This window comes from Epinephelus moara, chromosome 8 (genome assembly GCF_006386435.1).
Source record: "Epinephelus moara isolate mb chromosome 8, YSFRI_EMoa_1.0, whole genome shotgun sequence".
Classification (NCBI taxonomy): Eukaryota; Metazoa; Chordata; class Actinopteri; order Perciformes; family Serranidae; genus Epinephelus; species Epinephelus moara.
Window position 1 is genome coordinate 43,624,450 of NC_065513.1, and position 15,207 is coordinate 43,639,656.

A 15,207-nucleotide genomic window follows, 5' to 3' on the forward strand; every position below is an offset into this window, starting at 1 on the left:
CAGCTGAAGGACACTCTGCTCAGACGTCATGAAGCGTCCCAGATGCTGCATCGGTTATCAACAGCTGTTGAGCCTGATGCTCCTTGATGTCACGTCTGTCAGGTAGTTGAAAGTTTGCCTCGACCTTTAATGACAAGGTGTGTTGTTTGTCCACGCCCTGCAGAGCGACACAGGAGTGTGTCCTGGGTGCTTGGGCGCCGTCTTCTTTGTCATTTTGGGACACTCTCTGAATGGAGTGATGCTGTCGTCCCTCCTCTACCTCTGCTGGTTTACATCGTCTCCACCTGTGTCCACAGCCCTTTGTGATGTTTGATTGTTGTGGCCGGTGGGTGTGGTCAGTTTGACCTGTGACCACACCCTGCTGTGTTGTACTGCTCAGGGTGGAGAAGGACAGCTGAGAGGCAGCAGGACTGTTACTGTGAGTGGAGGTACTCTGTTCATGTTCTCTGTTTGAAGGCGGTAGAAGTCACATGACCGACTGCAGGACGAAGACGTGCAGGATGTGACCTCTTGACATGGCTGGTCTCCATGGAAACAGGTTTGTTTAAGTGCTCAGTGTGTTAAGGTGTATCCACTGTCATTATACCACCTATTAACACACACACACCCACACTGTGTCATACAGGATGTGTGAGGAGTAAAGGAGTGTGTCTGCAGATCTGAGCAACAAACCAGGAGAGGCTGTGGTTTTGTACAAACTACTCTGTCGTTGTTGATGCTGCAGCTCCACCTGCTGGCTGCCTGCAGGTGCAACACAACAAAAAGGATCTCAGAAGATTTGGTTAAAGCAAAGACAGCAGGCTCGTTCAGGATGAGACAGGCTGGCACAGTACTCAACACCGCCAATCGCCACAGGATGTTTAGATTTGTGTCTGACTTAATCTCGACTTGCTGACATCATGCACAGGTGGGCAACAATAACCTCACAAGACTGAGGTGCTGCAGCTGCTGTCCACTGAGTACAGGACCCAGGGCATGATGGGAAACACCTGACTGAAGAGCTGATTGGCTCTTAGTTTTGATGAACACCACATTTTGTAGAGAATCCTAATATCTGTGTGATACTTTTCTGATCATTTTTGCTTTTTAATTTACACAATATTGTCATTTTTTCACCCCTGTTGACATTTACAACACTTTTTTTTACAATTATTTTTAGTTTCACTGATATAAAAACAGTGTAAAAGACACACACATATCCCAGTGTCCAGTGGAGTGGGTGCTGGACCAAAGAAAAGTCTGGCAAAGTAAAAGACAAGCAGCTCCCTTTCAGAGTGATTTTAATGCAGAGTGACGTTTAGAGCCACAAGGCTCTTCCTCAGACTTCTGATACATGACAGAAAGTTGCCATCTTAAATACCCAAAGTGCTCCCTGAGCCCGTCATGTGACATGCCACACCTGTAGCCCATATTCATAATAAAAGTAAACCAAGACAAAAATGTCACAGTCAGCAGCAGAGTGCATTACAGTGTGAGCATTCAAACAGTCAGGCCACACATGGACATGAGCCTTAACTGGATAACTTTACTGACAGGACAGCTGTAGATGGACAGGAGAGGTGGGAGAGAAAGGGGAGCAGGACCCAGGTGAACCAGAGGTCCATTTACAGCACACCTGTTGCTCTCTGTGAGGTTTCTTCCCATCTTCAGTGAAAATGTTTTCAATCAGTTTCTCTCGTCTGAATCGAGGCTCTCAGAATAAACTGTTATATGTTGTGGAGATTGTAAAACCTGTGAAGCACATGTGTGATTTTGACCATATAAACCAAACTGATTCATCAGAGGCTTTTCTCACAGCACACATTTTGACCTGCTGTAGGAGAACCTGAACTCTAAGCAGCTGAGTGGAATTAAGCAATCATTTCATTATTTACACCTGCTGATACACGTCAAAGTGTCTGCTGTGAAAAAGCCTTCAGTGTCAGTAAACACTGCACAGGTGTGTTCTCCACCAGCAGAGGAGACTTTGGCACACTCAACACCAGAGACTGTTCACTGATGCGAGTCCTGTCAGCACCAGCAGTGAGCTGCAAAACGTTAGTCGTAGTAAATTATAGTTTAAAAAATCTTAGACATTTTCTCTGATTTTCTCTCCTGATTAATTTAAACTCTAAAACTCTGCTGGACTGAACATAAGCTCCACATTCACCAACCTGCAGAACTTTATCTACTGTGTACAGAATTTAAAATACAGTTTAAGATACCTTAACAACAATGTGCATATTTAAGCTTAGACTCCAGATTTTGCCCGTTTAAGAAATAAGTTCAACTCTGAAAAGTTTCTTTTGCTTCATAAAAAAAGACAAACTGGAATTCAAAAAGGAATTTATTCAAGTTCAACATGAGGCAAACACAGTGATAGTGCAAGCTTTGCTAAAACAGTGGTATAAATATATAAAATTATTTCGTTTTACATTGCACAGTAAAACACGTCAGAGCCTAAAAACACACATGACATACAAACATCAAAAACAAAAGGAAACATCGGGTTAAAATGTTTTTTCCCTCAGACTCAGTCTTAAACCATCATGGAAATATCTGTGAATAACATTTTATGATACATATTTTAATGGTTGCTCTTTTGTCTTGTTTGATTTGCAAGTCAAAGCATTTGTGGAAAAAGTTTTCCTTGTGCAGTTTTCAGCTGAGCCCAAGAATAAATTCATGATTGTGTTATGTGAAATGTGTCTCTGATCTGTTGATCGATCAGTTAAAACTATCTGATCGGGTTTCTGATTGAACGAGTGGATCAGACAGAGGGACCGTCCTGCAGGGTGTCACAGATCAGCTGGAAGGCTCAAGAGTTAATTTAAGGTGCACGACGGCCTCAACCAGACACGTTTTTACGCCTTCAGAGTGAACTCATCGATCCAGTTTTGGTTTTGTTCATCCACATTTTCAGATTTCTGTCTTTTCACCATAAAATGGATTCTAAATGGGATTTACTTTGTTGTGATGCAGTGAATGACATTTAAAAGAACAGAATCTATTCACCTTCACTGTGTCAGGCTGAAATCTACAGACGTGGTCGAATAAAACCAAAAACTACCTGCTTGTAGAGAGGTCTCTAGAGGTTAAAGGGATAGTTTGGATATATTAGAATGTTTTCACCACTGTACCTTAACGTCTGACAGCCGCTTTTGTAAACAGCTTCAGTTCCTCATCTTTGCTCATGTCAAAGCCTCCAGACTCCATTACACTCCAGTGATTTAACACACTGGTCTACCCTCGTCATTCCAAAGTCATCAAATACTGCCGCCTTGTCAGTGGTTTTAGCATCAGACACCGGACGCCAAAAGCTACCCTTCCTGGTGGTATAATACACCAGCAGGGAGCGTCAGTTTGTAACGCGGCCGGACGTAACGTTGCGCAGAGTTATGATTCGCCACTGGATGGTGTCAGGTTGAAACGCTGCTGGTAAGGACGGACAGGAGGGGTTGTGGATGGATGTTCGCTTCCTGTATTGTTGAAAAGCCAAACCATGATGTTTTTTTCTTAATCTAACCATGTGCATTTGGTGACATCCCGGCGCTGGTTGTGGCATCCCATAACCTCAACAGCAGATGCAGGAGGATACCTAGCGTGTAATGTGTAGATGTGAGAGGCCACTGACGAAGCGGCAACACGAGATGGCTCGGGATGAGGGATGCCGGTCTAACGCTGCTGTGATCAGTTAGTTTGTGCTGTTGTGAGACTTTGGTGAATCCAAACTATCCCTTTAAAACACTGAAGTCACACATTAACACTAATAAAATAACCACTCAGCGGCAGAGTCTGGCTTTGAAGAGAGCAATACAACGGCTTCAGTTCCTTGTTGGAAATCGTTGTCTGACATTAAGGTAAAGTGGTGAAAATGTCCTTAATATGGTGCACAGGTAATCAGACAGATCTTTGTGTGTTTTTGTTTTTAGGTGGCTAGAATCCATTTTGCTGCCGTCTCCGTCTGCAGCAGTACATTCCTTAGCTTCTGTGGTGGTACTCCAGCCTGCCTCTTTGAGCTGGGGGCGTGCCGATGCCATCTACAGTGTGTGACAGAATAAGTGCCTCATAAAACCCCACCTCTAAACATACAAACTATCCCTTTGGCAAATGTATTTTTGTAATGTGGGTGAACTAACCCTTTACACTCTCCATGTGTCTCGAGGTTCAGTTGTTCCAGCCACCGTCACATATTAACATTTGTATGAAAATCCTCTGCTCTCTGCGTCAGACTAACAGGAACACGGGTCTATTTGCATGACTTCTGTTTAGAGAATTTGGTTAAGAGCGAGGAGCGGAGCTGCAGCTCCGACAGGAAACACACTGTCATGTCCACAAAAAGACAACAAACACACAGAAACATCAAACATGTAACATTCAGTCGCTGCGTTTTTAAAGTGCTCAAAGTATGAAGAAGAGGGATCCACGTAGTGACAGGTTTGTGTCATGTTATTTTTTATACATTATGTTTTATGTCCCAAAGTTTCAGCCCCTGGAATCAAATATTTGATGTTTGTTTAGGGCTCTTATTTGCAGCTGGAGCCACCAGAGACTTTGAGCTGTTGTACATAAGTTATAATAAACCTGCTGTCAGTCGATTGTTTTATTGTCTTATTACAAACTTATCTTGTCTGCTATCAAATGACCTTTAGATCAGCCATCTTGTATTGTCGGACAGCCCTTTGGCAACATGAAATTCACGACATTAAAAGTGATAAATGTGCATATTTTCCCAAAGCTTGAGGTGAGTGGAGCTTTTGGCAAAGTTTTAAGTGCTGTGAGAAGATTAACGTCCACGGCTTCTCAGTTTCCAGAGCTGTCACACCTCTGCTGTTACCTGACCGACATTTTGTGACTCGTCCGGCTACAGCTCGCTGATCATTTAAAGCTTTTGGCAGAAGTGTGAAGCAGATTAAAGTCCACTGTTTCTCAGATTCACAGACACCTTCCCACCTCAGCTGCTGACTTAGATTCAGACATCTATGTGATTATTTGAAACTCTGGCACAAGTTAAACGTTATGAAGCAGATTAAAGTCCACTGCTCCTCACGTCCTCGGCTCAGGTGTGAGTCCTGACCTCTCTCTGTGACTTGATGGCTCAGTTTTCATCCTCTAACCTCAGCAGTGGGACAGATATTGCTCATTAGCTGGACTCAGATTAAATTTTACTGTTCAATGAGTTTTTTGTGCATTTTCCCTCCACAGAAATATAATCAAGAAAACAGGATGTGATGTAACGTGATGTCACTCACTGCCCTTGTCACTGAAGGTGAGGAGGAAGATGATGATGCCCGTCAGCAGCACCATCATCATTACCACGGACGTCAGGAGGAAGGCTCGGCACGCCGGCCGGCCCGTCAGTCTGAACAGAGCTCCGCCCATGCCGCTGGCCTCGCTGGGACCCGTGACAGGCGGGCTGGGAAGCCCCACATCCAGAGAGCGGTTCACAGACCGAAGAGATGTCAGTGACCTCTGACCCCACCGCTGATGACCTTGAGATGAGCTGAAGGAGAAACAACATTATTGATCAGATGAAACTGAATTTATAAAATCCGTCTTTTTATTTCTAAGATCGTTTTATTTATTTCAGAAGACATTTTCAAGTTTTATTTGCTCTGGCTGATGCGTCTGGCCAATCACAACAGTTCATCTAATGTGGGGCGGCTTTGACACGATGATGACAGAGGAGTGCCGCTGAGGCATTTTTGTAAACAACCAAGCTGGCTGCCGCTGGTGTGGAACACTGACGTAAATCAGCCGTCGCATCAGTATTAAAATAACTGTACAGTGTATTTTCTCTTAAAGAAGAACAAACAACTAAAGAAGTATTTCACTGCTGGAAAGATGGTCTTCTTTTTTATAAAACTAGACATCTGTGCAACAGAAAGATGCAAATACTGAATAAATAAAAAAATTGGTACAATGTGACCTGAGACACCGAGGGACAGGGCTGTGATGTTTGCATTTGCACAAGAGATAGAAAACCTACAACTACCAGAATGCACTGCGTCGCACTGGACCAGTAAACACTCCTGCTGTCTGTCTGATAACAATATCAAATTTCAGTTAAACAGAAGGCTAAAACATGTTTCTGATACATCTGAGGAGAGAAACAAGCAGCACAGTAACGTAACCTTAAACTACATTCAAACAGCTGCTGAGTTTTAGGTTTGATTGGATTTCGATCTCAGTTTAAGAGACAGAGAAAAAGAAAAAGGGTTGGTCTTTCTCTTGAGCTGCTTCCATACTCTATTTAAGAATGCAGACATACAGCTTGGAGTTTGAGCAACGGCCTGGGAGCCAGTGAAATTCTGCTGGATGACTTGTTTTGCGTCATCCAGCGGGGTCTTGCTGGGCAGAGAGCAGGGAGATCTAGGCACTGGTTAGAAGGAGGGGAATTTACCACACTTAATTTACACATTCCACCCACAGTGTTATGATACAAAGCTGGTGGAAAATAGGGTAAGTGTCCCTTAAAGGGGAAATCCGCAGATTTTCAACCATCTCTGTCTCATTGCAATGTGGGCAGTACATGCAAATCAAAAGCGCTCAACCTCCCTCAGTGCACCCAGCAGATCCCACCGGAGGACGAGTGGGAGGCTCCGGGTGCTGGCAACACGGAGGGGAACCAAACACTGTTCACCTGTGCACACTGCAGTGACACAGAGCAGGTTGAAAAATGTCAGATTCTCTCTTTAAAGCTTTTGTTGATGAGAAAGATGTGTTTGCCGTACTTCAGACAGGATTTGGTAAAAGTTTAATTTACCAACTGGCCCTGCTGGTTGCCAAAAAGTTGTCCAGAGGTATTTTGGTCTACAGCTGCTAAGGACGCCCCTTGAAAATCAAAAATGACCTTTCAGGTTCCAGACTAACTTGATCTAGTGATGCCAGAGTAACTGTTTTGCAAAAGTCTTAAAATTTCTGCCTCTTTTAATCTTGTACTCCACCCCCATTTTGTAGCAAAAACGCCTAAAATGACATACCCAAATTAAAATGACTGTAGCTTCTGAACCGCTCTGACTACATGCATGCATGAGGTCTTGCCAGAAAGAAAAATCTCTGAAGGTTCTTGTGAAAGTGTCAGAAACACTCTAGGTGATACAGGGACAGAGTAATGGGCCTCTGAAGTCAGTAAAAAGTTGAAGATTTTGCCTAAAATAAAATAAAAAATGTGTTTCAGGATGAATAACTGTCTGTGGCTTCATCTGAGCAGGTAAATGACACTGTGGGGCTGTAGGCACACTATCAATGAACACTTGTTTCAAATTTGAAGAAGACTGCTCAAAGTATGACCATTCTACAGTGTTTTTACCATGAAAAGATCCAGGCGGAGCTCCAAATGACAAGTCGGTCACTCTGCTTCAAAACAGTACTATCAGTGATCAAACAACACTCAGCCAGCTTCAAACATTGTACCTTATTGAAATCAGGTGTGATTATGATAGCTGATGTTGTTTATGACACAGAAACACCATAAAATATCACCAAATAAAGCCATATGAAACGTGAAAGTTATGATCCCACTTTCTAGACGGTATATCTCAGCCAAAAATAGTGGTAGGAGTGAGACTCTTACCTTTTATAAAACAGCTACGTGCCCGCTAACAGCTCCACATAAGATCGCGAGTAATCCTTTAACTTTTCCCGTCAAGAAAACGACATGACATGACTTGTCACCACTCATCTCGATTTTGGACTTTGTGTGTTTAGGCTGCTCTGGTGCGAAATACATAATAAATAAAAGAAAAACAATGTTATTTTTGAAAAGTCGAGAGCTTCCTGAATCCGGCGATACCAAACATCACATGGTTTGATGACGTAGTGCGCCTGGGAGATACCATTTAACAGAGGGGGGTGGAGTTAGAGAGGTTAAACTGAGCATCAGTGTGAATCTGAGGAACTGATGAAATCACTGGAAGATTTTTTTATTTTAAAAAAGGACTTCTTTCAACCACCTTTTTAATTTCTGTAACAACACCTATCCGGAGGCTTTTTAACTCCTAAACATCACTTGTTTTATTCTTGTCCACAGACACTGTAAAGGTGCACATAGTTGTTTTATGGCGCTGACATCACCCCCTCACTGTGGTGAATCTCGGACAGAAAAGACCTGACTGAGGGGAAGTTCCCCGATGGAACTGAACAAACAAACAGGAGCTCTCTGTTTTATTGAAATATGGTCCTGTTTACATTATACAGGCCAGGTGCTTGTACGGACGCAGAATCGAATCGATGGCGAGCTAAGACACTGGCTTGGAGCCGAGCAGTCCCAGTTAAGAGCTCTCCTGGTCTGGTAGGAGGCTCTGGCAGCCTTGTTCCCCCCTCACCTTCTCTTACACCCACACACACGCACGCACTCACACTTTGAGGCTTCTAGCCCATGGACAGTTGACATATTGGACTCTACCTTTGCGGCGCACATGCTGGACTGTTTTTGAGCGCCTTATCCTCTATGAACTCTGTGCCTTTGCGATACGCAATATTGTGTGTGGAACTGCTGCCATATTGGCTACAATTGAGACTGGTTTTGATTTGAATGTTGTTGATGCATCAGACGTGTCAAGTGCACTTTTCTATTTAATTCATGTACTCTGCAGACTGTAAATATTGGGGTCACTGTATGTATTGTCACGCATTAATATATGGTACCAACTGCATCTGAAGTGCTGTTTGTCGTGTTTTATTGTACCACTACCTCGAAGAATCGAACCTGTCTTCTGTAGACCTAGGCCCAAAAGCTAGCTTAATACTAATATAATAATCATACCATATCACCATAATTTAGCCTGTGTACTTGCTACACGAGCAAGGCAATTAATATTTAGGTCATCAAAGTTTATTTACACAGTAAAATATATGATGATGATAAGCAAACAATGAGGATGTGAAAATGTGCCTGTCAGGTCCATGTTCAGTGGCTGCAGAGCCTTAGTTTGTCTTTTGGTGATAATATTTTAATAAAATGACATTCAGCTGCACTTGTTTTGTTACCCACATCCCCAAATATATTTAAGGAAGGGGACGTGACAGAAAAGAAAACCTTCATTAAATTCTAAATTTAGTTTCAGTATTATGTAGAACAGTCCAAGAACCCTGAGCCTCAGAAAAGTTACTCACTCATTAAAAAAACAGAAGAATATGAATCATGTTTTAAAACTGTTGAACAGCTAAGGGTGGTGATACCTTTTGACCTGCAGCTTCCCTTTGCTGCGCTGGAAGCGGATGCTGTAGACTCTCTGCATGGCGGCCGGCAGGTACGACAGCATGTCTGAGTTCGTGGCCAGTTTGGGAAGGCCGAGGGTGGGCAGAGGCGTGAGGCCGCGGCACAGCGGGCACTGGATGGCGTTGGGCTCGGCCGACTTGACGTTGATGCGTGCCAGGCACTCCAGGCAGAAGGTGTGCTTGCACTGAAGCATCTTGGGACAGCGGAAGATGTTGTTGAACTGGCTGAAGCAGATGGAGCACTCCAGGTCCGGGCCGGTGTCCTCAGAGCACAGAGATGGGAGGGGAGACGGTTGGAGGTCTGGGGAAGGGATGATGATGGAGACCTGGCAGGAGGGGGGAGTGGCGGGGGAAGGGGCGGGTGAAGGGGTGGGTGAAGGGGCCGGGGGAGGGGCAGGTGACGGGGCGGGGGGAGGGTAAGGGTTCAGTGTGTGAGCAGAGACAGCAGATGGACTTCGACCTGGAAATGAGATTGAAAACAGGCCGGACTGAGGCCGGGGACTCAGGCTGGAGCCTGAATCTGAGGCTGGAAGCGGCGAGGAGGAGCGGTCTGACTTTGGTGACGGGACCAGGTTTTGACCTTCATCATGGTCTGATGAGGCCTGATGGTGAGGAGAGTTAAAGCTCACGACTCTCAGAGAGCTCTGACCTGTCTCAATGACTGGAGGAGACGATGCAGACAGAGGGGGATGATGGGAAATTTCAGAAGGGTCAGAAGGTGAATGTGGTGTTGTGTCTCTGTAGGGATTCATGACGGATGGATGGAGGAGGGGTTAAGGTAGAGACAACGACAGTGGAGCTCCACGGAGGTGACCAGATGGAGGGAGCTGAGCCTTCAGCGGTCAGCAGGGAGACATCAGTCACATGGAGGATGAGGAGGAAATGATGAAGGTGCTCGTGGAGTAGCCTCAGTCTTCAAATCAACACTTAATCTGCAAATGAAACGACATCATCAGCACTCTGCAACTCAACAGGATTTAATCTGTTTACAGAGTCAATTAAAAATAATACAAGGCCAAAAGTATGTGGACACCCCCGTCTGTTTTTTCTGATTTGGTCTCTCCTGCCTCCAATGAAGTTAAATTCTAACACTGCAGCGTATCATGATCTTCTAGAAAGTGGTACTGTTTAACACTCTGTCTCTGTCCTGTTTTAACATCACAAATGTCCCCGTGCACAAACCCAGCTCCATAAAACCAGCCCAGTCGCCAGAAGACAATGTTGCTGACTTCCTGCAAACCACAGATATGTTACATTTATACATTTCATACGTGTCACATCTATGTTCAGAAAGTGACATCGTGCTGATCACATGTATATGAGCTGAGTTTGTCATCAGGAGGTTTAGAGGATGGTGGATGGTGTGGGATCGAGGCCAGATGGCTGCCAAACCAACAAATAGGAGAGGTATCAGCGGCATGTCCAGTGTGACTGTGGCACAAACATGCTCTTTTCTTAGCCGTAACCAAATGGACTGCACTTGGAAAGCGCTTTGTTAGTCCTCCGACCACCGAAATGCTTTTATACTACATGTGACGATCACCTGTTCACACACCGATGGCCGAGGCTACCATACATGATGCCACCTGCTACTCACTCACACACTGATGGAACAGCTACCATTAGTGGACGCCCCCCTCTACCTCTGAGTCACAGCCGCCTCCAAATGTTTTTGTGCCTAACCTCAACCACGATGTTGTAAAAACATAGTTTCGACATTTCTGTCACAAAATACTGCACAAATGTTCAAAATTGTTCGTTTAACTTTAATCTGGCGATTGGGTCAATAAGGAAATGGTTTGACTGGTCTGCACAGAGTCCTGACCTCAGCCCCATCCATGGTAACAATACAGCATATATATCCAGCCAAGCTTAAGTCACTGACAACACATGGAAACCACATGTCATCGTACAGACTCTACAGGCCGACAGATTCAGGGGAAATTCCACTTACTGCACAATTAATTTATTTCTGAAAGCACTGAAAAGGGAAAAACAACTCTGTGCTGCAAACATGTTAGAGGTTCAGACAAGTTAAATTTAACAGTGTTTCTGGTCAAACATCAAATTTCAATCTCAGGTTAGAAAACACTTTGACATCATCATCATCATCATAGTGTCATACTGCAACGCTGCAGCCGTACGTCTCATCTGTGTGCGTCTCACTGACTACACTCTGCAGACAGTGACATGTTGTGGAGAAAGTATGTGAAAAAACACATTTCCCTTTTTTCTACTAATTTTCAAACATGTCAGTTTTTCAGAAGACTTGAAAAAAAAATGTCTTATCCTAGATGTGTTACCAATCAACAGGATCTCACTCGCCATGAGTGACAGCCAGCAAAGCAACACTTAGCATGGACAGAGAGGCAAACTATTGTAAAGGTGCAGTTGGTTCCTTCCTTGTGTTTGCCTGTCGTGGTGTATCGTGCAAGAATAACAGGAAGTTTTACCAAAAGAACTGTTGCAGCAAAATAAAATCAAACAAGTTCTGCATAAACCTTTAAAATCCTGTCACACCACCATGAGCTCTGAGCTTTATGACCTCATGTAGTTCGTCTGTAAATCCATTCAAAAATTCTACTAGCTGTCCCACAGACATCAGATTCATCAGCTGAATGTATGAAATTATGCACTTTAAAGCCTTAAAGAAACCTATTTGGTAATAAAGACAGACGGTACTTACCCCCACAGTTAACGGAGAGCTGCAGTCGTTTCTAACACGTCAGCTCTCTGTGCTAAACTGCAGTTTGTCTAAGTTCAGGTAAAACTGGACGCTGGTCTGAGTCAGAATGAGGAACTCTGCACCACACAACATGATATGTGCTGCAGTCTAACTGGCTTCAACAGGACAGAAGTTTGCATTGTCCGTTTTATTTGAAAATGGAAATAAGATGCAAAACAAGCTGCCGGCCTTCAGCTGTGACGCCGAGGAACACCCAGCAGGGATCACCTGCAGCTCCCAACATAGCAGAGACACAGAGGCATCATCTGTACTGAGATCTTTACCATCTGTCACACTGAGAGTCACCACTGACAATAAACTGATTATATTCCAGAATATAATCAGCAGATTAATCAAGAATAATAAATCAGTTTTGTTTATAAAGCCCAATATCACAAGTCACAATTTGCCTCAGAGGCTTTACAGCATACGACATCCCTCAGTCCTTTGGACACATACAGCTGAACTCTGTGTATTTTAAGAGCTTCATAGACGACTATCAGTTCCTTATATCACACTGGACACCAAGAAGCAGATCAGAGCTGTGTAATGAAGTGCAGATTGGCCATTAAGTAGAAAGTATTTTGCTTCTGTACCAAAATCTTTGCTCTTATGATGTTTGAACATGCACAGAATTATTTGTGCTTCCTGCTCTGCTACTACACACAAGCAGAATTCATGTGCAAGTTTCTAATTGGCTGCACAGACCCTGCACACCTGGAGATGTATGGCCACTTCCTGGAACACCTCGAACAGGAGACACCACACATGATGCTAGAAGTGTAGTGTTTCATAAAGGTGTGTATTCAGCATGCTGATGGCTGTACATAAAGATCCTGTGTGTGTGTGTGTGTGTGTGTGTGTGTGTGTGTGTGTGTGTGTGTGTGGTGTTCAGTCCTGCATCCTCATGTAAATCACATCGAAACCAGCTGATCGGTCAGTTCCTCCTTTCCTCGTCATGTTAGGGCAAAACAACCATTTATATTAAATATTTAGTGACCAGTTTAAACCCTGAAAATACAAATAAAGTAAGTGACACTTACCCTAAACACACACTGTATAAGGCTGGACTGAGATGACTAAAGTTATTACATTATGATGGCTCCCTACAGGACCAGCTCTTAAAGAAAAAACTCTCACCAAACTCCATCTGAAAATCTTGCAATTTAAAATCTATAATCTTCTTAGAAAAGCACCTCATAAAATTGTTTTCAGAGACAAAAATTAATATCAGTGCGAAGAGTCTCTAAATTCGGCACACATGCGAAACGCATTCTGGTTAAACTGTGTGTTATTTTGCGTGATACACCAGGATGGGCAACAGCAAGGAGGAAGCCACCCAGCGTGTGTGTACCTTGCCAAAATATCGCCTACCGTCGACAGTAAGCGTTGCTTTGTTGGCAGTCATTACGCCGAATTTACCTTAGCATCCCCTTGATTTGTAAAATCTCAAAAATAAGCACTTTTACTTTGTGTGTGCCTCTGCACATCAACGGGAAACTAAACTGTACGATTCATAAATGAAGTTTGGCGCGCAAGCAGAGGCCTCTGCTCTTACCGTTTACAACCACCGGTGACTGCTGTCCCCTGTCACCCCACACTGCATCATCATCAGGCCGGCTTATTACACACACTCTGACCCTCCTGGAGGTTTGTGGCTGTGTCTCGGCCTCAGCTTGTCTCTGTCTGTCCACCTTGTCACAGTCTCACTCCGTGTCTGATGAGTCAAATCACCTGTTGGCCGCGCGCCTTCCTGTCTGTACCTGAGGTTAACACACCTGAAGGAAGTGATGCTGATTAACGGACCTCAAGCCATTTTACACCAACACTCTGTGGGTTCCAAGTTACACTTGTGTTAATAATTGTTCCAGTCATTAAACAAATGTGTTAAAATATTTTTTGCTTCAACTGTTGCCTATTGATGAACAAAACGCCCCAAATGTAAAAGAGTGAACTGCGACACTGACAAGTATTAAATGTTCACAGTGAACTAGTAACCTCAGCAGTCAGGAGCAAAACCCACAAAAAGGAGACAGAAGTCTCCAGATGAGAAAATCATTCACTTCAGCTTTTTTCATCATATAGTTTTATTGGAATTCAGCACTGAAGAATTATTGTAGTATAGCCGACAGTCCAACCATGGACACTTCAGTTATTCAACAGCTGACCAAACAGCTGGTTGTTAACATTAGTAAAACAGCAGAGAACAAATCACTCACGGACCAAAACTATTGTGTTAAGAGGGAGAAAGTCACTTAGTCATCATATGAACAGTGACGTGACAGAACTTCTGTTGCTTTCCAATTAAATAATGTCACTACAATTCAGGAAGAGAAAACAAATCCAAACTGCGATGTTTAAATACTGGACTACAACATAACTTTCAATATCAGTTAGAAACTTTGGGTAGAAGCATGTTTAATAACAAAACCTAAATGGCAAAGATCACAAAGTGCCCTCCAAACATTTCTTTTATTTTTAGGAACAATGCTGAAAACAGTGTAACTCTTTATTTAGCTGAACTGGTAACATTAGTTATAGAATTTAATAACAAGTAAATGCCAGTGAGCTGTTGTTCCTTTTCACAAATAGAAAAGAGCACATTTCTCTCCTTCATTCTTCTTCAGGCAGAATAAACACAGTTGTGTTGTCATACACATGTAGCCTTGTGCGTCTTCTGTCTAGGGGTGCACGGTGCAAAATAAATCATATTGCCTTTATTTTGACGTTGATTTGCAAGTGTGATATAAGTTGCAATTTTCAAGAGTGGTCATTTTTGCTGTACATGAATATGATTTGTAGACGGGACATCTCTTTAGCTCCACAATGCTTCATTTATAATGGTGTGTTGTGACACATTTACCTTATCAAAAAATTGCAGCTCCTGAAATTGTATAGTGCACTTGGCCATATTGCAATTTGGAAAATATTTTTGATTAATTGTGCAATCCTGCTGGAGTCAAACATTGAGCACTGAGACACTAATTTACAAAGACTTCTTGATCTACTGCAGCTTTGATTGTACCTCATTTATTTATCACTTAGTACAAAACCATCTGCTGAATAAGTCAGTGTGAGTCCCTGTGCAAACACCATGTGAAATGAAACATCCATTGTACCTGTGAACTCTACATTCTTATCATTATTATTATTGTTGTTTAAAATACGTAATTTTCTGTATTATTTTGGTAAAAGGAAAATTAAAAACAGAATGCTGTGATGCTACGTTAATGCAGAGTTATTTAACAATCCACTGACCCCTCGCTAAGTTTTGATCATTG

At 43.2% G+C, this 15,207-nt stretch overlaps 1 protein-coding gene across 1 annotated transcript; it reads right to left on the minus strand.

Annotated features, from left to right (window-relative positions):
* LOC126394982 (RING finger protein 225) lies at positions 1-9,448 on the minus strand. The gene is made up of 3 exons (XM_050052150.1): positions 9,163-9,448; positions 5,232-5,482; positions 1-4,302 (listed from the first exon to the last, which is right to left on the minus strand). The coding sequence occupies exons 1-3, from the start codon at positions 9,393-9,395 to the stop codon at positions 4,229-4,231; spliced, it is 558 nt and encodes a 185-aa protein (XP_049908107.1). The 5' UTR covers positions 9,396-9,448; the 3' UTR covers positions 1-4,228.
* Positions 9,449-15,207: the final 5,759 nt, after the last annotated feature.